General features: G+C 44.8%; 1 protein-coding gene across 4 annotated transcripts in view; it reads left to right on the forward strand.

The window, feature by feature from the left end:
• Positions 1–27,331, forward strand: part of DENND1A (DENN domain containing 1A) — a 674,161-nt gene that overhangs the window by 174,011 nt on the left and 472,819 nt on the right. For all 4 annotated transcript variants that reach the window (XM_066580802.1, XM_066580803.1, XM_066580804.1 and 1 more), the window contains exons 4-5: positions 18,045–18,094; positions 21,098–21,217. In XM_066580802.1, coding sequence (XP_066436899.1) covers positions 18,045–18,094; positions 21,098–21,217 — 170 coding nt within the window. The remainder of the gene's footprint in view (positions 1–18,044; positions 18,095–21,097; positions 21,218–27,331) is intronic.

Below are 27,331 nucleotides of genomic sequence, written 5' to 3' on the forward strand. Positions count from 1 at the left end.
TAAGGGACTGATGCAAGTAATTGCATACTCTCTACACGGCTCAGGGGTATGTTTACACTTTGCAAGTAAAGTATAATATAAAAGGACCATATACAGTGATCCCTAAAGTTACAATGGCCTCAATACACAATATTTTCAACATGCAATGGTTTTCCTGGTCCATTATGGCTTGAAACCAGATTAGCATACAATGTTACAGACATTCTGGATCTGTGGCACTAGAATGTTACTGGAAAATCTAGCCAATCAGCATGGACATTTCACTGATAAAAACACCTTTAATACTGAACTATATGCTCTCATTGCCTCTCTGCAGTATATTGTGGTACTACATCTACTATACTGCCCTTTACCTGTGCCTTGATGAGCTACAAGAGGGCATATACGGTGTACTGTACAGGATCCTGAAGAAGCTGCTGCTCTCTACATAGAAAGTGATTTACAACCGCCAGCAGCTCTTTCAAAGTATGCGTGTGTGTATGCGTGTGTGTGTGCGTGTGTATGTGTGTGTATATATTATATATACACACACGTGCTTTAACTGTATTAGATGTGAAATGGAAAGAAGGGGGTGGAGCAAAAATATAAGTGGCCCAAGACTGCAGACAAAGGCTGTGATGGTTCTTCGTGTGCCAAAGAATCTGAGGACACACCACCTTAGTGAGTGTGAGCATATATAAAGGGGTGCAGAAAACAAAAATTGGTGTCTCGGTGTAGGGCTCCACAAATGACTACTGTCAGACCCTTCATTGTCCCTGTGCTTCCCATTGGCACACTGGTCTCGCAAGTTGGGACCTCTACCTGCCTAGGTCTCCAACTGCACGTAATCCTGCTGAACTGATGGAAGGAGTTTGGCCCCGAAATGTGTTTTCTTATGCTGGCTGTCTGCCATACCAATTAAAGGAGAAGTTTTCATCCAATTGTTTTTTGATTATTCAAATAATAACCCTGCGCTAAGCCACCAGTTTTTTTGCACTCCTCTTTATCTGTATTAGACTGCTTTCACACCTGCGTTAGGGCGCTTTCACACTGGCGAGAAAATGTGGCGATTTTGTCGCGGTGCGAGATTGAGTGAAAACGCATGATTATGAGACCAATGAATTTTCATTTTCATTTGCGATGTTTTCACTCCTGCGAGGAGACAAAGTCGCAGCATGTCCTATCTTTCTGCAATATCACTGGCCCCATTGAAAACATAGAGAGAACACTGCGATCTTCTGCAGCTGCTGTGATCGTAGCGGCAGAGGATTCTTTCATCCTCACTGCATCCCCTCATCACTGAACACTGTGACAGCAGCTGCAGAGGATCATGATTTTCTCACTAAGTTTTTAATGGGGCTGCCGCTGCTGGCCCCATTGAAAACAAGGTAAAACCACTGGATGAAGGAATCCTCTGCTGCAGTTCTCAGAGCTGCGGCAGGGGATCGCGATCTTCTCCCATGCATTTCAATGGGGCTGACACTAATGCTGCCCCATTGAAAGCAATCGGATGAAGGGAACCCCTACAGTGATGCAAGGCTGTTTCACATGAAAATGCCTCACATCCAGGGGTTTTTATAAGGTTTGTGAGAGGGATATCGGGCTGTGAATCATGGCCCAATATCACTCTGGTCAGTGTGCAGGAGCCGTTGGGGCTCAGTTCAAGGTTTCCATCTCTAAGCTCCAATTTTGGAGAAAAGAAACTAAAATGCAATAGGAGAAAAACGGATCCCCATTGCTTTCAAGGGGGTTTAAAAACAATGAAAAGGCTTTTGTTTGCGTCCAGTCCATCAGGTTTCTGCTTTTTTTTAACATAAAAATAGCGCAGACTGCAGCATTATTTTTCCATCCAAAATGGGCGGAATGGAAGCAAACAAAAGCCTTTCTGATCTTTTAAAACCCCCTTGAAATCAATGGGGATCTGTTTTTTTTCCTCCATTTTATTTCAGTTTTCCTTATCCAAAAATGGAGCAGGCACATGGAAACCCTGAACTGACCCTGACGCAGGTGTGAAAGCAGATTTAGTTATCTGCTTAATTCTCTTTAATCTTCATTTTGTGTTATTTTTGGTTGACATTTTAGGAGCTTCAGCACCAATTACCGGTTTTCTACAAAGTTAAAGGCTATGTACACCGTTGCACTCTCTCTCTCTCTTTTTTTTTTTCTTCTTTTTCTTTTTCTAATCAGCGTGTGTTTGGAAATAAAGACTTTGTAAATGGTTTTCATTAAAATCTTCTGATTGATTGATTTCTATGCTTGCATTGTTTTACAAGACTGGAGGACTGAAATCTTAGCAAATGATGTCAAAATTAAAGGACAGCTTCTCCGCTACTCTGCTCCCCTGTTGTGAACTTGCATTTTGACTGAGATATTACAGAGAACCATATGACTGTGTGTGTATGTGTGTTGGAGGAGATGAGGAAGACAGAGTGCAGAGAAGCTACTGTTGAAGAGGTCTGTAACTCAATTTGGGTGAATTTTATGCTCCTGGCAGCGAGGGGGAACAACAAGCAGCTACTCAGAGGATGAGACAGGTGAGATAGCTGTGTAGTATTGAGGAGGCGTGTTTATGCTACACAGCCTCTGAAAGAGGAAAGTGGAGAGAGAGCTAAGAGTTGGATGTTTAAAGAGCGAGAGAGACCAGCTGATCAGTGCTAGTAACTCCCCTCCCCACCAGAAATGTTAATGTAGGTGAGCCTACAAATCCAGTATAAGGCTTTCTAAATGCATATTTTTTTTCTGCGGGGGCTTGGTTATATGTGTGTATTGATTTTTTATGCACAAAGGTTTCCATGCTTTTAAACTTTCAGCCTATGATGATTGTCCTACAACCAACTAATGCCGAAGGAGCACTATATACTTACCCACTGCCAGTTTGGGATATATTAGTTCTCATACTGTCTGACATTTTAATCAATATACTACAGGAGCTATCTATGCAAATGATGTGTTTTGTTGGCACTCATTATTTAGGAGCTAGGGCGCAGGTACGGACTCAGGTACCCATCCATATTACTTCACCCAGTAACCTACAAATTGTAGGTAGCTGAAACAATTTGCCTTTAGACTTCTATAAGGCCAATGCTACACAGTGACTTTTGGCCACAACAGGGGTTGTACGACTAAAAGACGCTGTGCAGACCTGTGCCCTCAGAGGCTCATTGAGGTCAATGGAGTCACGGTTGAAGTTACAGTTCACAAATGATCTCCCAAGTTGCAACTCCGTTGACCTTAGTGTGTGTGCGAGGTCGCAGGGCAATGCAACCATCTTTGGCCATCTAACCTCGATTGCAGCCAATAGTCATCATGTATCCCTAACCTAAGGCTCTCCTATGCCTCTCGTCTATGGAAACCATGGCATGCACCATCAGATGGCCTGGTATGTCCACATAAAAGCATTATTTCTATGGGAAAATAACCCCACCCTACAGAGCAATCCGCAAGCGCTTCAAAGAGACTGGAAGTGGTGCCTATTTAGGGGGCACATCATAATGTCCTCCCATAACCTAGCAGCACTTGCAGAACTGGCGCCCACATAGAGGGCACATCATAATGTCCTTTTTATTAACCTAGCAGCACATGCAGAACTGGCGCCCACATAGGGGGCACATTATAATGTCCTCCCATAACCTAGCAGCACTTGCAGAACTGGTGTGACTGACACTTCATGCTCCCTGGTTGTGTTTTTCCCATTTCTATAAATGTTTCTGTGACAATTCTATTTTTACTCAATGGAACGGTTTCCATGTCTTATTTTCCTCTAAATGAGAACATTTCACACAATGTAAATAATTCTTAAAATCCACAGTAACAGGAGTGATCGCTTTGTGACAATTAGCACTCGCCCACTAGTGGCAACCTGAGCCCTTGAGCACTTCGTAAGCCATAAGCAGCATTCTGGGAGCAGATCCCCCCTCAGATCTGTGTACCCCTAAGTGTGTAAAGGCAAAGTGAAGAGAGGTGAAGATTGCAAGCTGTCAAAGGAGGGCTGGCTGTTCCGTTGCAGAAGTGTGATGTTAAACATCTGGCTGCCGCTTCCACATCTTCAGATTACACAGTCATTCATTACACTAAGTGTTGTTTGTCTGAGCACTTACTTGGTACAAGACCTGACGGAGCTGCGATATGTAGTCAGGAGACCGCAGTATTGGAAAGCTTATCTCTGGTGATTTGTTCTGAGTGGTGCTATCGGGTAGGTCAGCTGCAACCCAAGAGAGGGATGAGGGCAGCTAAGTACAGCTGGAAGAGGCTTGCCTTTGTCAGATGTAGCAGGCCTAAGTTTATGGCCTTTATGTTGGAAGAATAGTCTTCTGCACGCCGTGGATGAGAGTACGGAACAATCGAGGGGGCTTCACAGCTATTTCTGTAACTTCCATCATAGTGACTGGGAATTATGTAAAGAGCATAGCATACTGAGGTACTCTGTTGCCTTAACTTGGAAGCTGTGGAAATGGTGTGTGCCTGACTGCGCTACACTGTTTCTGTAACTTCCATTCAGTCTTATAGGAGTTAGAGAAACCTTGTAGGGGAGTGCTCACACGCCGCTGATTTGCTACAGATTTTTTTCACAGATTTTGGTACAGATTTATAGCAGGTTTCACGCCTTCAATTTGAAATCAATTGAAAGGGTGAGATCGGTTACAGATCTGCAGCAAATCGGCAACATTTGAATGCACCCTAAGGACACCTTCACGTTGACTAGGGCGATATCACCCTCTCCATCTATGTGAAACCTATGGATGCGAGGTGTTTTCACGTGAAAACAGCCTCGCATCGCTGCAGGGCTGAAGGATCACTGCCAAAGATGTGGCAGACAATCGCAGAGTTCTCTTACTGTTTTCAATGGGGCCGATTCTGCTGCTGCTGCCCCATTGAAAACAATGGGCAATATTGCAGAAAGTTAGGACATGCTGTGATTTTTTATTTTTTTTTATTTCCTGCATAGCATCACAATGCAGTACCATGCAGGAAAATATTGCTAATGGGAACGAACCCATTCCAAAAAAATGGGTTTCATATTTGTGCGTCTCACAATGCACAAATCTTGCGTGATTTTCTCGCCAGCGTAAAGGCACCGTAAGTTAGCCCGCTTGGCTGTTCCCGTAGCTCGCGGCCACCCCATCCACTGCAAACACTTGGTTTCAGGGGTGGTCAGGCTCAAATCTCAAGATAGGTGTGGGTCCCAAAGGTGATTTCTGCATCTATCGGACTTCTATTGCATACTCAATGGATATGCCATGAGTTTCAGATGGGAATACTCCCTCTAAAGGGTTGTCTGAGTTAAGTAAAGCCCTCTCACCAGGCCTACCATGCAATTACAAATCAGCTGATACTCTCCTCTTTCCTCCTTCCCGCTCGTCCCCTGCCGCCAGTTCCGGTCTCCCTGGTGAGGTCATCTTTACACACTGCTGTCAGTCTGAGCTGTCAAGAAACAAGCAGCTGCAGCCAGTGACAGCGCTCAGCAGAAGGTTTATGGGACATTACAGGCATCCTGCGGAGACCAGAGTCGACAGCGGGGTACGAGCAGGAAGAGACTAGTATCATGGGGGACTCGGTGAGAGGGCTTTACTTAGACAACCCCTTTAAGTTTTTTTTAACTCACAAGTTAATCTGTTCTTTAGGCAATCCCTTTTCTTCACAAGACCAGCTCAGTTCTCCTTATCTGACAACCACCGCTCGTAGGTTATCATTGCTCTATAGGGTAATACAATCCATTCCTTTTAAACCAACTTGATTGCAGTCCTGTGAAACGCCACCTACAGATGAAATGCTGCCATTCACAAACTCCTCTTTGCATTTCCCAACTCAGGAGAATCGAGACAGACATGGTTAAAATGTCACGTTTCTCATTTCCGCTCCATTGGGCAGGTTATTAGATTGATATTGCTTGTTTTGGGAACAATGAAGGCGGTTCGGAAATAAATGAAGTGAGGAGCATCCATTCAGTTACCATTGCTGATTCATTATTTGCCACCAGAAGAGAAGTCCCCGTGCACACTGATGTTTAATTTATTAGACTGGTTTCACTTAGCTTTAGGCGTATCTTGTGTCATGCCCAGAACTACTTCATCTTGGTGCTCTTTTCCATACCTCCCCGAATAAATAATTATCCCATTACCAGCCGCCACTCACTGAATAACAGCCAGCCGGTTGCATAGGAGAGAACGGTGCAGTCAGACACATTAGCGGGGTTCTCCACTGCTCGGCCTTAATTAGGGATCAGAGGATGTTTTGTAGAAGTTTTCCTCCGGCAGCTCAGAGATGAGCACTTAATTTATGAAAAAGATAACACCGCTGATATCCAGCCGGAAAGTGGCAAAGTATTTGTTTTGGTGATCAAGGGTGGACACAGACCACAGAGGGGCCCTGTATAAGAAAAGTCTATGGGCCCTAATTTGTCTTTATCCTAGTGCTCTTCCTATGTCTGTCTAGCAATCTATCTGTAATTGTGAGCTGCGGAAGTCATTAACTCAGTCCCTCACATTCTACGTAATAAACAATAGGAAGCTAAGGCAGCAGTAGTTCGTTCACCCCTTCTCGTGGTCATGTATTATAATACTTACATTGCAAATTATAGATTTATCCTCCATTAACTTGGTATTTAACTCACTATATCCTGAGGTGTGGTGTGAAATGAAAAAACTAAAATATATTTGTTCAATGCCATACTTTCCTATGTTAAAAAGAAATATGGCTCAACATATAGTTACTTACTGGGTGACACAATAATGCATTGCCGCTTTGCTTTACACCTTGGGCATATTCATTATTGCATTCCGAGCATGCTCAGAGCATGGAAAACATAGAAACTATGACTGGAGTACCGGGTAGTAACTGCTGTCAGCTCTGTCGTCCCCCCCCCCCCCCAATCCTTGGTTGTATACTGCCTCTTCCTAGTCCTGGTTTCTAAGTTTTCCATGCTCTGAGTATGCTCTGAATGCAATGATGAATATGCCCTTTGTCTGGCAGTTTACTCATATGACTGCTGCAGCAAATGGGGGGCCCGACACAGGACATCATCAGCGATGTCCCGTAAAATTGCCAGGGGCTTCAACATTACAAGCTCATGTGATATGTTTATGGGACGTCACTGGGCCAGAAGACCTGGTAATGTCATGGGTCAGATGCTGTGTCGCTGATGGGGCACTCCAGTGCCACAGTAAATAATAATGATCAAGCATAGTTTGGGCAGGGGGGCACAGATAAAATTTTAAACAAAGGTGGGAAACCCCTTTAAATGAATTCCAGGGTAAGGCTGGACATATATTCAGACTTTTGCTGTACAATATTTGTTGGGGTGACTACTTTTGGGCAAAGAAAGGCATACCATAGAGGTGGGCCATTTGCGTACTGTGGGCCCTTGGATAGGGAAACGCCAGTCCTGGTTAATTTCATCCTCCTTTCTACTGGGGGACAAAAACCCATGTAAGACCCGTTCCCCAGAGGATTTACATCTTTAGCAACAAAAAAAAGGGCTGACCCAAGGGCTATAAGGGGAAAACAAACTCCAAGCCCTTCTGACCTGACACCTCAATGTGTTGCCTGTTTAGTTCTTTGCTAGGGAACCCTCTTTTTTTGTGTGTACCACTATTTGTGGGAGCCGCAGGTATAGTCATGTTAGTCACCCAACTGGGTGACATTAATCAGAACTAGTGCAAAGAAAATTAGAAGTTGACCATAACAAGAAAATTCCAGTTCTCTTTCTCCTTCGTCCTTTAGATAGTGAAAGTGATGACGTCTCTACTTCTAGTTTTCTTGCTCTACTTTTGATAACCAGGGGGAAGAAAAAAGTGGAGCTGTTACCTATAACAAATAAAATGCAGTGGGGAACTGACCCACCTTCTTCTTGCGTTACCATTCTCTCCATTGTGTCTCCATTATTGAAATCGGGTTAAATACTTAAGGGCCTATGATCACCCAAATTATTATTTTCCAGTCATTGACTAGTGCAAACATGCGTACTACACAAGAGTGTACAAGAGCCTACATACCCGCCTGTATCACATCTTGTATCCAAGCTAGAGGCGGTACAACAGGGTACTAGAGCCTCCATGCCCCCCGTATCACAACTTGTATCCAAACTAGAGGTAGTACAACAGGGTAGTAGAGCCTCCATGCCCGCCCGTATCACATCTTGTATCCAAGCTAGAGGCGGTACAACAAGGTACTAGAGCCTCCCTGCCCGCCCGTATCACATCTTGTATCCAAGCTAGAGGCGGTACAACAGGGTACTAGAGCCTCGATGCCCGCCCGTATCACATCTTGTAGCCAAGCTAGAGGCGGTACAACAGGGTACCAGAGCCTCCATGCCCGTCCGTATCACATCTTGTATCTATGCTAGAGGTGGTACAACAGGGTACTAGAGCCTCTGTGCTACCCATATCCAAGCTAGAGGTGGTACAACAGAGTACCAGAGCCTCCATGCCCGTCCATATCACATCTTGTATTCAAGCTAGAGGTGCTACATCAGGGTTCAAGAGCCTCCATGCCCGTCTGCCACCCCTCTTGTATCCAAACTAAAGGGGGTACAACAGGGTTTTAGAGCCTCCGTGCCTGTCTGTATCTTATCTTGCATCCTACTAGAGGCGGTACAACAGGGTACTAGAGCCCCCTTTCCCCCCTCCCCCCCCCCCATAAAGGGGTCTGTTTTCTGCAATAAATTCTCCTTTTGCTGTGGTATTGTAATCACTTACTTATATCAATGCTACAATCACACAGAGAAACTTTTACTCTATTCCGACAACAACTTTAGGGGGTGGGCGTGGTAGATTTATTTTTGACTGTGTGTATATGATACAATATGAAATAGTTTTTGGCTGAAATAATAGTGAAAATTCCATATGTATGATGGATAGTAAGATGCAATATGCTCAGTGTATTTACAAGTCCTTTACATTTAGGTTTCATAAGACCGTATATGACATGCTATAACTCTGAAGGTTATGCATGTGCTATATGTGCGGTATTACAAGAAGTCTGATGTCCTGTATCACAATACCAGCAGACAGTCTCTATCAGTGGCAGAAACTGTTTAGAACACTTCCAATTTTTCCAACTGTTTCTGTAACTTCTGTGCTGGAGTTCTAATGTATAACGGGACAATAAGGAGCCGGGTGGTGAGAAGTGATGTTGGAAGCTCTGCTGTCACTTGCTCCTCTGTGTCACGTTGCTTCGCTCCCTGAGCCCTGGTTTCTAGGTAACGGGCACCAGCGCTGGCAGTTGCACGGAGTTGGTTGTGCTTCCCGCACCCCATATGCTGCGGCTGGTGACTATCCCTCGAGGGGCAATATCTCTCAACAGATTTCACATTCCTGCTCGCTGATTAATTCCTCATTGTGGGCTGCAGTCCTTCTTGTGTTCATTATTTTGCATTTGTAATATGATTTTGGTGCGATGGCAAAGATGTTGCAGATTGCCTGATGTGTTTATTATTTAACAGTTCCCCTGGGGTCATTCCCCTATTCTGTATATTCGTTTCATTGTCTTGTTGGAGGGAGGATAAGGCTGCTTTCACACCTGCGTTAGGGTTAGTTCACAGTTTTCCATCTCTCGGCTTCGTTTTCAGAGGAGAGAAACTGATATACAAACGGGAAAAAGCATCCGTTTTTTCCCCATATTGGTTTAAACCCAAAAAAATAAGAACGCAAACAAACTTTTATTTGCTTCCACTTCACCAAGTTTCAGTTTTTCTGGGGAATGGGAAAAAATGATGCAGATTGCGCTATTTTTCCATCCAAAAAAGTGGAAACCTGTCGGAATGGAAAAAATGGAAGCCTTTCAGTTTGCTTCTTATTTATTTATTTATTTTTTTTAAACCCAATTAAAGTTGATGGGGATAAAAACATATGCGTTTTTTTTTTTTCAGTTTATCTCCTCCAAAAACAGAGCAGAGAGACAGAAACCCCCGAAGTGAGCCCTAACACAGGTGTGAAAGCAGTCTAAGGCCGGCTTCACACTGGCATATATGCGCGGTCAATAAGCAGTGAATAGAAACCATTGATTTTAAAGGTTTGTTCACATGCATGTATTTTCCTGCACATTTTGATCATTGAAAAAAAAACCCCATAGTCTGCTCCATTTCCTCTATTTTCTAAACTCCCCATAGAATTCAATGGGGATGCACAGATGAGTGTGAAATGCGCTAAGAGATGCGTGAAACACTGCATAATGGCGCATAAAAAAGTATGTGGGACTCGTTCGACTAATTAGCCATTTCAATAGCTGGGAGCATACGTGCCGCTACTTTTGGCGAGTGCAAATGCAAGTGTCTTTCAATTAAAAAGCAGCAAAATATACACCATTGCGCACGCAAAAAGTATAGTTCATTCCACAAGTACATATTCTTATGTGCGCATATACAATTACACTTGAGTGAAGCCGGCTTTAATCTGGACTTATTTGATGCAATAATCCACGCTGGTCCTTTTGTAAACCAACGACTTTTTAGAAGCTCTTTTTCTGTCCTGTGATAACTGGTATCCATGACCTACGAAACTGTATGACTTTCTCATTGTAGTATAGTAGAACTTTTATATGGTTTTTTTGCATTATTTTAACTTGAATATCCTAACACTATAATGAACAAGAACTTCATTTTTTTTTCACCGTATAGACTGAATGGCCACTTTTTAGGGACCCCCATCTAGTACGGCTTTAGACCTTCTTTGGTTCTCTGAACCGTAGCAGTTCATTGTAGCATAGATGCCACTAGATGTTAAAATTGTCATGCAGCTATATTAGACCCAGGATCTGCTAAGAAAACCTTCCCCAAACTATTATTCCACCTTCACCTGCCTGAAATGTTCACACTTTACAGAAAGGGGTCATCAAATCATGCTGCTTGTGCCAAATTCTGACCTCCCATTAGCACGGTGCAACAGAAGTCTGGATTCATCTGACCAGGTGATGTTTTTGCACTGCTCAGTCATCCAGTCTTTTGTTCACTGGACTCTCGTCATTCTATCCTGTTATAGAGAAAAAGATCTATGGCAGCATAAAATGGTGCATAAATAGATGTCAAAAAGACTTTATTCCTCTATAATAAAAGCTATGTTTCGGCCAAAAGATGGTCTTTATCATATTTATTTATTCCAGGTCGTCATCACGATGGTCTCATTTACAATGGAGGTTGCCCTCTGACCTCGGTAGGGACAGGAAGAGCCCTTAATAGCACCTCCCTTTCCACCATTGCTCAGTGTCTTCCTGTCCCTACGGTGGCCATCTGCAAGCTCCAGGGATCTACTTACCGGAGGCACACAGTGCCGAAGATCCCCTAAAGGGAAGAGGTCGGGGTAGCATACCTTTGTAGTCCCTGCATCCCCGATCTGCGCCGCCATGGAGCTGTCAGCCGCCGATGCAGCGCAGGTCTCCTTCAGCGGGTCGGCATCTTCGGGCAGCCGCTGCCATGATTAGGTAGATCCTCCTGGCAGAGGAATGGCAGCGGCAGCCTCCCTGGTCCTCAGTGCGCATACTGGTGACGTCATATGGCGTGGTGGCGTCATCCGGCATGGTGACGTCACGTGCTCAACGTAGGGGGCTTGGCTACCGGCGCAGACCCAGTAGTAGAGCCAAATTCAAACGAATTTCTCCATAAAGCAGGCTCTACTCCTACAGAAGCTATCCTGCAGCTGCCAGAAGTGCCTCAGCATGTGTACACGCGACAGCTCAGCACAAGATGGAGAAACAGATACCCTACAAACCGTGAGTGGCTATATGCCAAAAAATGGAACATGCAAACTTGCCATTTGTATTGGTTGGATGCATATATGTTCCCTTTCTCCCCTCTCCACCTTTTTTTTGTATGGGTTAGATGGATAAGGAAGGTCCGAAGGCTAAAGCGGACCTCAGAAAAAAATCTAAAAAATGAGTTCTCTGTAGTAAAAAAACTAGAGGATAACTACAAAATACCCCTATGTGAAGAGTGCACTGAGAAGATCCTAGCGGAGGAAAGGGCGTCACTTAAAACCGACATCAGGTGCATGATCAAAGAGGAATTGCAGGCCTCTATGGCATCTCTTTCTCACCCTCAACCCGGTCCCTCACGGGCCCCTAAAAGGTCAAGGCAGGCGGAGTCAGTGAGCTCTATCTCCGGCGAGTCCCTGGAACTCCTATCAGAGGGAGAACTAGAAGATCCGCCATTATTACCAGAGAATGAGAAAAAATATTATTTTTCCTCAGACGACACAGGGCACCTCATAAAAGCAGTGAGGGAAACTATGCAGATCGAAGAGAACCACCCACCCAGGACAGTCCAGGACGAAATGTTCGGGGGCCTCCGGTCAAGAAGGAAAACCACGTTTCCTGTTAATCAGACCCTGTAACAAATTATCGCGGACGAGTGGAAGGAACCTGAGAAGAGACTGTCCATCTCAAAAGAAATTAGGAACCGGCTAGCGTTTTCTCCCGAAGACGTCCGCCTGTGTAGAGAGACCCTGAAGGTCGACATACAGATCGCTAAGGTGGCCAAGAAAACTCTTCTACCCTTCGAGGACGTATCTCAGCTCTCGGACCCCATGGACAAAAAGGTCGACTGTCTGATGAGGAAGACCTGGGAAGCGACATCCTTTACCGTTGAAGCTAATATTGCGGCAACATCAGTAGCCAGATCCATGGTCTTATGGTTGAATAGAATGGAAACCTCAATTAAAGACCCGGCTCCCAGGGAAGAGTTAGCCAGCTGTCTTCCCTTCTGAAAATTTTCTAGCAGACGCGCCAGCAGAAACCGTTAGATATGGTGCAAAAACCGCGGTTCTCAGTAACACCACAAGAAGAGCATTATGGTTAAAAACGTGGGCAGCAGACGTAACATCCAAAAATAAACTCTGCACCATTCCATTCCATGGCGAATATATGTTCGGGCCTGTCTTGGATAAGATACTTGAGAAAGTAGGAGACAAAAGCAAGACCCTTCCAGATAAGAAATCCTATCAGAAGCCATCCTTTCCAAGGAGGACACGGCAGCCACCTCCAGAAATCGGAGAGAAAGGAAAAACGGGAAAATGGTCGTAGGTCGAGGGAGGTCGGGGTAAGGAAGCTCAACCCATTTCTGACTCAACAGGGGGTAGACTAGCACGTTACCTAGTCCAGTGGCAGGGGATAACATCCAACCCCTGGGTACTTCAGATAATTGAAACCAGGTATCGAATTGAATTTGACTCCCTACCTCCTAAGAGATTCTTTCTAACCTCCCCAGGGTCGCCACAAGAGCAGAAAAATCTGCTAAAGGGCATCCAAGAACTTAAGGACCTAGGAGTCATTATTCAGGTTCGCGAACACAAAAGGGGTGAGGGATTCTACTCCTCCCTTTTCTTGATTAAAAAATCATACGGCTCTATCAGAACCATCTTCAACCTCCAAAGCCTTAAAGGGGTTCTGACATGAATAATGTTTTTATGCTTTAGCAGCCATTGTTCCCTGGTCTGCCTAATGGACCCAGGGAACCCATGGGTTAATGGCTGCTAAAGCATAAAAATCTTATGCTTACCTGTTCTCCTGTTGTTGTTGACATCGGGGGGTCATCTCCCGGCAGCATATTAGCACTTTCTGCTTAGGTTAAGCAGCCTGACTAGAGCCACCTGATTGGTGCACGCTGTGCAGTCACGTGGTGCCGAAGAGCCAATCAGGTGGCTCTAATCAGCAGCGCTGCTTAACCTAAGCAGGAAGTGCTAGTATGCCTCCCGGCAGGCAGTCTTCTTCCTCCAGCAGCCGCGCCGCTCCGGGATAGCGCGCATGCGCAGTGGAGAGGTGCCCTCTGACAGGAGTCAGGACGGGCTGCGTCTCCACTGCGCATGCGCAGCACTCCGGAGTTCAGCCGGACGGACGGGCCGCCCACAGCAAGCACTGCTTGTGACGTGCTTGCTGTGGCGGTCCGTCCGTTGACCTCGGAAGTGCCTGACGGACGGACCAGAGCAGGAAGCGGTCTTTTTGACCGCTCCTGCTCTGCTTTAAAGGCACAGAAGAAGATGCCGGCTGGAGGGGACATGCCTGGCGATCGGGCCAGGCCAGGCAAGGTGAGTACAATTTTTTTTTTTTTCATGTCAGAACCCCTTTAAACAAGTTTATTTCTTACAAGAATTTTAAGATGGAAACCGTGAGGTCCATTGTACCACTAATAGATCCCTACAGCATCATGTGCACTATAGATCTCAAAGGCGCATACTATCACGTCCCAATAGCCGCTGTTCTTCACAAATATCTGAGGTTCGCTCTGCAGGACGGTGACACAATCTATCACTATCAGTTTATGGCTCTACCCTTCAGTATCTCGACTGCCCCTAGAGTCTTCACGAAGATAGTGATAGAAATGATAGCTTATTTTAGGCGAAATCAGATTCTCATATTTCCATATCTGGATGATTTTCTGTTGGTATCAAGAACAACAGAAGCCTTAGCGCAGACTTCTCCGTAATCCTGTCTACCCTGAATGATTTAGGGTGGATAATAAATGAACAAAAGTCTGATCTAATTCCGGGTACACAGAAGACATATTTAGGTGTACTCCTAAACTATTGCATTCAGGAATCGCGGCTTCCACCATCCAGAAGAAAAGACCTTATTTAATCCGTAACCTCCCTATGTCGGGTCACTACGGTGTCCATCAGAGAAATGATTAAAGTGCTGGGCCTGTTGACAGCCTGCATACAAATAGTCCTATGGGCACAAGCCCATACCCGACAGCTACAACGGTTCATCCTTGCCAAGTGGGACAAACGGCAGACCTCCCTAGAAAAGAATGTGAGTCTGTCCAGCCAAGTTAGAGTCCCTGCGCTGGTGGACCTTATAGAGGAACCCGAGCAAGGGTACCTCTTGGTCACGGGAACCCGCCATATCTGTCGCAACAGATTCTAGCAAAACCGGGTGGGGAGCGCGAGTAGCAGACCTGACCCTGCAGGGAACCTGGGCTTCCCAAATAGCTGCACGCTCGTCCAACTATAGGGAATTAAGAGCGATATGGGAGACCCTTCGTGCGGCAGAACCCCACTTGAGAGGAAGGCACGTTAAAATCCTAACTAATAATATGACAGCCCTGTCATTTGTTTGTCACCAGGGGGGAACACAACACCCACACCTCCAACAACTGGCGGCAAAGATACTTCGCTGGACGGAATCCACCTTGTTATCCCTTTCAGCCATTCATCTGAAGGGGTCCACAAACCTCATTGCAGACTTTCTCAGCAGACAAAGTGTCCTTTCAGGATAATGGGGTCTGAAACGGCAAGTCTTCGACCATCTAACACGCCAGTGGGGAAAACCACAGATCGATCTGTTCGCCACGAGGGGAAATCTGAAATGCCGGGACTTCTATTCTCTCAACCCAAGAGACAACCCATGCGGAGTAGACTCCCTGTCTCAAAGTTGGGACATAGACTTGGCTTATGCATTTCCCCCCTTCCCACTGATTCCATACACCCTCAAAAAGATTCAGGCCAGCCAGGCATCAGTAATCTTAGTTGCCCCCATGTGGGACAAGAGACCCTGGTATCGCCTATTGAAGGCTTTAGCGATCCGGGGCCCACTTCGACTATTGGCCATGGAAGATTTTCTTTTCCAGGGCCCTCTAACAAACTCGGGGGTCGAAAAATTGAAACGAGCGGCCTGGATGCTGAAGGCGTGATACATCAAGGGAAGGGACTTTGTCACAAAGTAATTACCACCCTGACCAAAAGTCGTAAACCTGTAACCACAGCTATCTATAATAGAGTGTGGAGGAAGTTCTCAGAGTTCTGTAACTTAGATCCAGGCAAAATCCCAGATATTGATATACCCATAATCTTGGAATTTCTGCAGGCGGGCCTAGAGAAAGGCCTTAGCCCAAGAACTCTTAGGGTTCAGGCAGCAGCATTAGGATCCTACTTAGATTTTCCCTTGGCGGAGCACCGCTGGGTTTGTAGGTTCATTATGGGGGCAGACAGACTTCGGCCCTTTATTAGGGAAATCTTCCCTACTTGGGAGCTGAATTTAGTCCTAAATAGCTTCTGCAAACCACCCTTTGAACCCCTCTCCCAACTCCCCCTAAGACTACTTGCGCTTAGATTTTTCCTTCTAGTCGCCATAACCTCAGCCTGGAGAGTAGGAGAACTACAAGCCTTATGTTGTGTCGAACCACACATGCTGATACAAGACAATAGAATCACGTTTGAATTAGACCCAGCTTTTCTTCCGAAAGTAGTGTCCAAATTCCATAGAGAACAGACAATTACTCTGCCCTCCTTTTGCTAAAACCTCCGTAACGACAGAGAACGAGATTTCCACAGCTTAGTTGTCAGAAGGGCCGTTCTAACATATTTAGAGGCTACCCATTCTTTCTGGAAAAATAACCTCTTTGTCCAATTTCAGGGGCCGGGCAAAGGAAAGACTGCATCTAAAAGTACTATTGCAAGATGCATCAAGACTGCCATCCAGGAGGCGTACAAAGCTAGGGGTCTCGGTCCCCGGGGAAAAATCAGAGCCCACTCTACACGGTCTCTCTCCTTCTCATGGGCAGAGAAAGGCCAGGCATCTGCCGGGCAAATCTGCAAAGCGGGCACCTGGTCTAGCCTACATACCTTCATCAAACATTATAGGGTTAATGTCCAGGACAAAGACCTGGGATATGGACGGAAAGTCCTCCAGGCAGTAGTCCTACCATAAATCAACCATAATTTGGTATTACTCCATTGTAAATGGGGCCATCGGGATGACGACCTGGAAATATACGGATTACTTACTGGTAGTCCTTTTTCCGGGAGTCATCTCAACGGCCCATAGTTTCCTCCCTTATAGAATAATTATGTTCTTTTCAATGTAAATATGACTAAATAAAGGTAAATTTTGGTTCAGTTCATTTTGGGGCCATCGTGATGACTCCCGGAAAAAGGACTACCCGTAAGTAATCCGTATATTTTCTATCCTGTTAGACAATGGCGCTGGAACTGGTTGTCTGCTGTGAAAGTCCATCTGTGCTAAGGAAAGATAAGTTGTGTTCAGACATGTTAGTAAGAACACCAGCATTATATTCGACTGTAATTTGTTTGACTATATATACTGATCATCAGAACGATTCCAAACATCCTTCTTTGACCCCTTTCGGCAACAGTATCCTCTTTTTTGTTGGATTTTTTTTCCTCAGTCACGCCATTCTTGGTATATTCTGCACACTGCTGCATGAGAAAACCCCACAATTTTGGCAGTGTATGAAATTCTGGCCCCGGCTAGTCTAACACCGATGACCAGGCCTTGATGGAAGTCGCTCAGATTGTGGATTTTCCCATCTAAAGGCCTATTTAGACACAACGATTATCTCTCAAAAGATGTCTTTTGATCGATAATCATTTGTCATTTACAGCGCAAGATGATTGCTCAAACTTTGAGCGATCACCTTGCGCTACGAGCAGAGGATGCAAAAGACAAGCGGGGCTGCTTGTCTTCTGCATCCAGCTGTTCCTCCGCTCAGAGCGCCTGGCTGTTCTACAGCCGAGCGCTCTGAGCCGGAGGATGCAGAAACAAGCGGGGTGGCTCTGCTTGTCTTCTGCATCCAGCTGTTCTCTGCCCGGAGCGTCCGGCTGTTTTACAGCCGAGCACTCCGAGCGGGGTATAGACTGCTCTGTTCTTTATATCTAGCCTGTCATCAGGGAACGGGATACAGCTGAAACAATAGTATCAGCTGTATCCCGCTGTGAATACCTGATGAGGCGCATCATTGTCTTTCAGCATGTTGAAAGACAACAATGAGCGATGGCTTAACGAAAACTGCACGATGTTAGATGGCTTTTGAGCGAATTTTGAGCGATAATCGTTGTCTAAATGGGCCTTTATGTGGGTTCACACTGAAACTGATCCACTGAAAACGTTTCATGTGATTTAATGCTGCACACCAGGGTCATTGGTCTAATCTCCATATCAAGAAGCTCCAATTGTAAAAGGGCCAGGGGCTCTAATAAAGTGACCATTCAGTGTAAATTGTTGTTAGTACCCTAGATGTGATCTTATGATTTAGCTGTTGTTACTAAAAACTGTATATCCCCCCTGAAGACAGCTGTCTACATATATGCAGCAGTTTACTGACTGTTCTCTCTCTCTCTTTGCAGGAAGTTCTTCAGACTGTCACCAAATTTTGCTTCCCTTTCTCTTTAGACAGGTAAACATTTTTATTATTTAGATTTTTTTAATTACATTGTAGTCACTAAATTATTGTATCTTCTCAGTTATAAACTTCTAGTAAAGGAGCCTACAATCTCTCCGGTTAAATCTTCTGAATGACTTACAGCAGTTATCCTATAAAAGAGGAGCTTATTCTAATCTTGGGTTCCACGCCATAAAATGTGACGACAATTCTGGTTTCATAGTTTAAAGGGGTTTTTGTTGTAAATGGCGTGAGCTCTTCTCATAACTCACATTTTGTACTATAAGCTGTAAAAATGTTGCCGTTGACATTAAGCACAATGTTGGCCGCTGATGCTAGTAACTGGGATCTTCAGTTTAACATGTAAAGACCTCATACCATTGTGCACTGAGTAGAGGCCCATTCAGACACAACGATAATCGCTCAAAAGATGTTGCTCAAGCGACTTTGGAGCGATCATCGTTGTGTCATGTACAGCGCAAGATGATCGCTCAAGATGAGCGATCACCTTGCGCTGCCAACGGTGTCCCCGCTTGTCTTCTGCATCCAGCTGTTCTCCGCTCCGAGCACCCGGCTGCTATACAGCCGAGCGCTCAGAGCGGAGGCTGCAGAAGACAAGCGAGGTGTCTCCGCTTGTTTTCTGCATACAGCTGTTCCCCCACTCCAGCGCCCGGCTGTTATACAGCCAGGTGCTCGGAGTGGAGGATGCAGAAGACAAGTGGGGTGTTCCCGCTTGTCTTCTGCATCCAGATGCTTTCTGCACAGAGAGCCCAGCTGTTATACAGCCGAGCGCTCCATGCCAGATATGGAGAACAGAGCTGGACCGCTCTGTTCTTCATACCCAGCCCATTATTAGGGAGCGGGATACAGCTGAAACACTAGTATCAGCTGTATACCACTGGGAATCCCCGATAAGGCTTATCTTTGTCTTTCAGCACGCTGAAAGACAACGATGAGCGACGGTTTAACGAAATCTGCATGATGAGCGAACATTTACACACAACGATTATCGCTCAAAAGACGGCTTTTGTGTGAATTTTGAGCGATAATCGTTGTGTCTAAATGGGCCTTAAGACTGCTTTCACATCTGTGCCTTGGGGTTCAGTTTTGCTGATCCGTTTAGGATGCAGGAAAGAGGAATCCGATGAACGAACGAGTCTGTCTTGTGACTGAACCGAACATTGACCCCATTGACTATAATGGAGTCCATTTGGTTTCTGCTCAGCTACCTGGCATTTTACCGGAAGAAAAAGCACTGCATACAGCGCCATTTCTTCCATTATTTAGTGCTGGATCTGCGACAGAACCTTCTAACAAAGATTCCAGCACAGATATGAACCCAGCCTAACAACGTGAAGTCCAAGGCACGAGATAGGAAGAAACATTATAGAGCTTGCTCGTTATATCCATGGGCATGCATAGACGTCTCCATTTGACACTAGACATTTCTTATTCAGTACGCTTCTGAATGTACTAATATTTGTGCAATGTGTGAGCAGTGTGTCACTAGATCTCCTTAGAGGGGTATTCCTATCTCAGCCTTTCGTGACCAACATGAAAAACCTAGCCCTTTCTGACCATCTGTCGGAAACAACCGAGCGCTTCAACCTAGCACTGTTTCTGTAACTCTTATTGAAGTCTATGAGAGCTACAGAAACGGCGTAGCACAGTGCGCTATGCTATTTCTGTAAATGTAAATGCATACAGAGGGATTTGAATTTGCGGAATCCGAAGCGGGCGACCGCCTCCGGAATCCGCAGCAAATACCGCCCATAGCATGCAATGCAAAAGTGATTCTTCATGCACATGAGTAGAAACCAGTTGCGATTGAAAAATCGCAGAATACTCCATTTTCCTGCGGATTCCACACGGACGGCTTCCATTGAAGGAATCGTGTGGACCATCCGCAGTACAGAAAGAAAATTGAAGCAGGTAAGTGCGGGCGCATGCGGATTCCGCCCCGTCTGTGTGCATGTGGCCTAACTCGGGGAGCTACAGAAACCGTATAGAGTCATGTGTTGCACTGTTTCCTTAGCTCCCATTCACTTCAATGAGAGCTACGGAAACGGCGCTGGGCTGAAGCACTCTGATGTTTTTTAGTTACTGGCCAGGTGGCCAGTAATTATAAGTGCGGTTTCCCATCTCAGCTATAAAAAAAAAAGGCTGAGATGGGAATACCCTTTTAATGCAGCTCATGCCACATTAACCTACAGGGAGCAGTTTTGTACAAACTAGTCGTCTAACATGCCCATAGACTATCGATGGTCAAATCTATGCCAAAACAATTTCCTATTAGTAAAGGTTTGGCTGGCATAGCATAGTTGACTACATTTTTCAAATTTCTGTATATCAAAGAGAAAAAAAACTATGTGCTAAAAAATCTGCAACTTTTCAGCCCTTTTCCACTGGTGTCTTAACTTTTATTAAAAGTGGGCGAAGTTTAGAGGTAATGGTTGGCGCCACCTGCTGCTAATCACTCAACTCTAGTTTGTGCCAGAAATTTGCGTAAGTATGGCAGAGATTAACAAAAACTCATAGCTTGCGTAGTTTTCAACGTGTAATATATAATACTGGTATCGTGCTATGTAACAGAGGCTCAGCCGTTGCACTCAGGCCCTGGGGTCTATTTCTGCTGCCCCTAGACCTCATTCTCTTACTAAAACTGTGTTTATTGCTTTATGTTCTCATGTTTATATTTGTGTATACAGAATATGCAGCAGCTCCCCCCCATCTGCTATTTATGTACGGCAGACAGACCGGTGACACTTGTAGTTCCCGGAGACTTTGCAGTCTATGACTCTATCACCACTAATTAGATCCGGATAGTTTTTAGCTGTAAATCAAGGAAGGATTTTAAGGATGTAATCAGTTTCCGTGTTAATAAAACTGATTCCTCTTAGAATTAATAAGACCCAATTAACCCGGGCGCAGTCAGTGCCGCGCTGTGTATATGTGTGTACGTATGTCTGCGGCTGGGAGCCTTATTGATATCTCATATGTCTTGCTTCCCTTTTGCAGCCTCTCGGCCAGCCAAGTCGGGCAAAACTTTACATTTGTGCTGACTGATATTGACAGCAAGCACAGGTTTGGCTTCTGCCGGTTATCTTCAGGCGCTAAAAGCTGCTTTTGTATCTTAAGGTAAGGCCAGCTGTGTCTGTGTGCGCCGTACATGTCCTGTCTACACCGTTTCAACTCATTTATCATCCGGATGAGTTTTGCAGTCTGGGTGGGTGTCAGATTCCCTTACGAGTTTTTTTTCTGGTCATGCGATATTGGCATCAGTAATCCATTATATACAAATGGTAAGTAACAGATTCTAGAGTCTCAATAAAGATGGATTACACGCTGTAACGCAGTTTTGTTCCTGGCTAGTCAGTTGTATTTTCAAACTGCTTTTGCTTTTAAAGTACAGAAGTTTGCAAATAAGGCCGCATTCGATCTGCGCTTCTTCGGAAAATATAACACACAATCCCCGACGAAACAGTGCAGCATGCCGCGCTAATTCAAGCTGCATGCCAGATCCCAAGGGCAGCTTTCTGGCTCAGAACGCCAGATCCAGCACTTCAAGTATTTTTATTTTTCAGCTCCTGTCGAACAACTGAAATTATGCTACAGGCCGAAAATAGGTGTTAATGTGACCTAACCGCCATAAAATGGGGAAAAATGCCCAAAATTGCATTATTTTGTTTACCTTTGTTGAGGAAAAAAACAGCTTGTCACTCAAATGTATGTCTATTTAATGGGGTTTTCCAGGGAAATAGTATTGATGACCTATTTTCAGGATACGTCCTCAATAGTCGATCGGCTGGCATCAGTCACCTGGAATCCCGGCTAATTTGGTGCTCACTGTCAACACTTCAACGCACAGGTACGGAGCAGAAGCTTCTGCTCTGACCCTGGTATAGTGGCCAGTGCTTATAATTGCAGGCGATGTGTGTTGCAGCATTGACAGCGGGTTCCCAAGCGCCGAACTTCAACCTACCAACTATTGATAGGTCATAAATGGTGTTTCCGTGAAAAACCCCTTTAATTATTTAACCAAAGTTACACATAAATGGCACACAAGATTTAGAATTGAGTGGTTTTTTGAGCTTTACCTTTTATACTGTTAATCACTTCCTGGAATCCTTTCGTAAAATGTAGTGCCCCATCGTGTTCTTATTGTTTTGTCAGTCTTCAGATTCCGGTATATGCTGATGGGACCGCTCGCCTTGCTCCTCCACATATGCTTTCATGCGGGGCCAGTTTTGGACAAAGTGTTTCTTTGGGCAAAATGAAAAGTGTTTTTCCAAATGCTAAAATATTGTACTAACACCACCTTTACATACTGCATTCTATACATTTACTTATCAAGTACTGATTTTACTACCATGTAGTGGCGCTATAGTGGTAGATAGCCCTGGTGCTCTGTGGAAAGTATAAGTGATTACAGTACCATTACATCTACTGACTCACAGGTGAAGTTTTCTCTGATTGGAGTCATTCACATTTCCTGTCTCTTACATCTGGTCCATACCACCATGATAACTTCTTCCAGCCACTGCTTGTCTGCAGAGTTTACTGCCCAGACATATTTGGTTTTTCACTTTTCAAACGCTCTACTTTATCCAAACATATACAAATTCCTCGTCTTGCTGTTACCCCCAATTCGGTGCCTGTTACTACCTTAACTACTGACCAGTTGTGTTGCACAATACTCTCAAATAGTGTACTTCAGGAATAATGATGTTATAAGGCCTCATGTCCATGGGCGGATCCGATTCTGTATGCCGAAGTCCACAGTAAAATCTGACACACCCATCAAGAAAGGCACATAGACAGGGCCCCAAAAATTAATGACAAACAGAAAGTTTCTCTCATTGCCTCAGACATTAGTTATGCTCCAGTGAGTAACATTGGAGTTTCCTGCCAGAAAATAGAAATTACAATCCACTTTGTTCGCCCACATAAAATTATCCATCTTTGTGCCCTCTAATAACAAAATGCCCTCTTTTCTCCCCCAAAATTAAAAAACTTGTACTCCCCTTGCCCTCATACCACATGGAGTGTAGCAGTTGAGGCTCTTCTCACACATTGATGTGCTGTGCGTGATCCTAACGTTACTTTTGGCCTATAGATAAGCAGAGCAGAGAGCCTGAGGATCTATGCTTATCTATGAGTCTAAACTGTATCCATGTCCTGAGGATGTAGACAGTTCAAGATGGATCTCCGCCAGGATCGTCACACCAGGTCAAACGCTTGGTGCATCATATACCCAGGAGGCCATGTTCAGGATTAGTGCCCTGAGCAGTTGCCAAGTTTGCTACCTCCACACTATTTCTGTCTCTTCCTCCATGTTCTCATTGAAGTTAAAAAGACGAGCATTAACGATATGAACCTTGAGTGACATTAGCCAATTCTGCTGTAGTTCTTCACAATAGTGTCAGTAAGTTCCACATAGTTTCCCTCCTTTTGATTGCCCAGGAAGCCCCAAAGCACTGCAACAAAACTGTCTTACGTCACTTTCCCCCAAACAGTGAGCTTCTTGGAGAATTACTTGTATTCCAGGATCATCTTTATTTGTAGTACAATAGAAACGCCTGCTTTGCGTCAGACCCAGAGGCGTAACTTGAAGCTCCTAGGCCCCAATGCAAAATCTGTAACAGGGACCCAACTATAATGCTTTATTCATAGTACTGGGCTCCCTATATGGGAAAGAGAGGCCTTATGGGCCCCCCAAGGCTCCTGGACCCGGGTGCAACCGCATCCCCTGCACCCACTATAGTTACGCCCCTGGTCAGACCGCTTGAGGAGGATGTCTTGAATATACTGGAAGGCTTGTGGACACTTTTATCTATTTCCGAGACAAAGGTTTTACAAGACCCAACTTGATGTGGCACTAGCATCTTCCAGGGGTCCATCGGTGGTTCCTACTGGACATTGTTTCTCTCCACAGAGAACTCTGTCTTTGTGGCCAATTTTGCCTGTGAAAGTGCCTTTTGGTATCCCACACTTTCTAAAGGCAAAGATAGCAGAGAAACTTAATAAATCCTCCTTGGAGACCCATCAGGAATGCCACCATGTGGATGTCTCTGAAGACTCCCCAGTTCTACTCATCACTTTTGATCCAAATATTGGTTTTTTTTCTGACTCTCTTTGTAATTGAAAATAGGTGAATTTTAGAAAATCACTGTTCTGGTCACAAAATCAAAGTCTGCGTGGAATATTCACAGTTTGAGACAAAAAAAATTAGGATATACCACTTCCTGAAAAGAATTGTCACACAGGGTTATTTTTAAAGGTTGATTAATCCGGTAGAAACAACTTTGTCATCACTTGTCTCATCCTACAGTGTCAGGTGACTGGAATTATAATATATATTCTTGAACGTGTTGTAAATATGGAAGGCTTCCTTCAGACTACGTTTTTCCTTTCTAATGCCAGTTCCATCCAGATTTACGTCCTTAATGCAGAAAAGTACATAGGGGCAAAAACTGGGACGGAGCCCGGACAGCATCATGAATATACGAGACCCTTTTCTGCTAGCATCTCATTTAGTTTCCATCCCTGACAGTCTTTTGTACTGGATAGAAAAGTATTGTCCTCTGATGTCTCCGTCTCACAGATTCACCCCTAGGTCTTCCCAGTTCCTGTCCTCATGGAGTTTTCTGCATGGAGGACAGAAACCAGGATAGAACCAGCGTCAAAGAGGAAATATGTAGTCTGAAAGAAGCTTAAACCGAATTAACAAATTAACTTAACCCTTTCCAATCCACTGTCTGACGTCTAAAGACATTATGATTTAAGGCTGTACAGCTCCAATGCTGGAAGACACCCGTCGGGGTTCTCTTACTGTATATTGCCAGCCTCTCTGCTATCGGAGCCTATCCAATGTGTCACCTCATGCAGTACTGGCTTTAGCCAGCAGATAGCGCCATTGTATAACAGCAGAAAAAGAGTAACCCCCCTAGGAAAACCAGGATACAAATAGGATTGGAAAGGGTTAAATTCCTAATAAATATGCCTGATATCTAGATTCCTTCATGGATGTAAGGAGTCAGTGCGGCTTTTTTTCAGTGTAAAGAAATATAAAACTGTACATACAGATGTAGCAGTGCTGTGTGTGTTTTTGTGGGCACAAGTCATAAGGATCTCTTAATCATGTATTTGGGAAGTATTTCAAATAAACCAAATGCTTAAAGGCTATGGACACCTTCATGGGGAATTTTCTTTCACGTAAATGTATGCATTTCTGCAGTAGGGCTTCATTTTAAGTGTTGCACTTTTTTTCTTCTGCAACTTCTAAGTATCGCTGTGTATGGAAACTGCAGTCTAAGGCCTCATGTCTACTTGCATGCATGGATTCCACTGCTGAATCCTGCAGCAGAATCCAGCTGTGCCCACAGACATGGAGAGACAAAAACCATTTTCTTACCTGTCCAGCTCCAGCGCGGATCTCCTTCGTTCTGGCCAGATCTTCTTTCTTCAGCATGGCAGATGCGTCTGGATGCCCTGGAGATGTGCCATACGCATGCACAGTGCAAATTTTTTTTTATTTTTATCTCCTTCGCGGATCCACGGTACGTCCACAGTGACAGCTGCGACTATGCTGCGGATCGGACGGCTTCCATTGACTTCAATGGAAGCCGTCCTGTGGGATCCGCAGAAAAATGGAGCATGCTGCGATTTCCTCCCGCGTGTGCGATCTGTACGCCGGGGGAAAAAAATCACATCCGCATGCTTCAAATTTTCATACGGATGCTAATGCATCCCTATGGGCGGCTAGAGATGCGGCTCTTCCGCAGATTTTATGATTAAAATCCGCTTGTGGACATTGGGCCTTAGTCTCAGTAGGAGATCCGTCAGTGAAGCTGGATTAACGGCTTAGTTTCCCTCTGCTCTCCCCCCTCCTGAAAGTTCTTATCAGCTAATTTATGACCACAACAAAGTTTTTTTATTTTTCGTTGCAGCTACAAGCAGACAAGCATTTCTATGCCCAGAGGGTTGGGGGCTGCAAACAATGGCATCCCAGGCAGCATATGGCCCCTGGACTGCAGGGTTTGCACCCCTAATCTAATGTCTATGGGTGATAAAGAGAAGGACAAAGACTAGAACTCTTGTGTGACCTGTTTGGTTTGAAACCCCCGCAGCCGGTGGATCATGGTCTCAGCTCCTCTTCCTTTCTATGGACCAAAACACTGAACAAAATTTTGAATGTTCCTCCAGTTATCTGCTGAAGAGGTCAATGAGCCTCTAAAAACGTTATTTCGCTGGTGTTAGTTTTTTTGGTTCAATATACACCATTGAATCATCATGTTTGTGAATTGGCATTTGCCAATGTGTCGCGCCAAAGTCCTTGCTTTTGTCCTCTCTTTCATAACGCTTTCCAAACGCTAAGATGACCATTGGTCTACCAACATACTTGGCTGGCAGAACCTACTATACCATATTGCTTGCCTCTCTTATATATCCTGTACTCCACAGCAGCACCCCAAAGTTGGCGTTGCTTTTCCCCTTTTTGGAGTGCTCTCCTTCGCTTCAAGTTAAAGTGTGTGGGGAGCGTCCCAACTCTCCCCTGATATTTCCCCCGACATTAGCTAAGAATTGGGCAATCAGAATTTTGCTCTAGGGAGAGATAAGCCGCCACCAGAACCTTCTCACCTCTCCACATTCAGAGCACTGGCACACTTGGATGAGTATTTATGTACAGTATATAGGGTTGTTGTGTGAGATGACTAATGGCCGAATGAGTGGACAGCTACTTAATATAATCTGTATGCCCAGTCTGGGTGCAGACGCGTAACTTGAAGCTCTTGGGCCCCAATGCAAAATCTGTAACTGAGATTTTCTGCAACATGGGGACTTAACCTAAGAATTCTCTTATTTTTAGTGTTGATATTCTCTGTGCTTCCCAATTAAAGTAGATTCATCGCTAATTTAAAGGGGTTGTCCAAGATAGTTTTATTCTACAATCATGTAAAATAAACAGCCTTACACACTCACCTCTCGCGGGTCCCCGCAACACCCCTCCGGTAGCTCTGGGTCTCCCCTGTGACATCCCATAGACAAGGAGTTGCAGCAACAATATATCATGAGGGAGGCCCGGAGCTGCCGGCATGGAACATGTGGAGACTCGGGAGATTTGAGTATATAAGGCTGTTTATTATTTTCTGCCATGCGGAACATGATTTCATTATAAATCTTTATCCCAGACAACCCCTTTAATAAAGCTGACATATCCTTTGTGAATTGCATAAAAACAGAAGTCATGGC

Source organism: Eleutherodactylus coqui, chromosome 10 (assembly GCF_035609145.1).
Source record: "Eleutherodactylus coqui strain aEleCoq1 chromosome 10, aEleCoq1.hap1, whole genome shotgun sequence".
Lineage (NCBI taxonomy): Eukaryota > Metazoa > Chordata > Amphibia > Anura > Eleutherodactylidae > Eleutherodactylus > Eleutherodactylus coqui.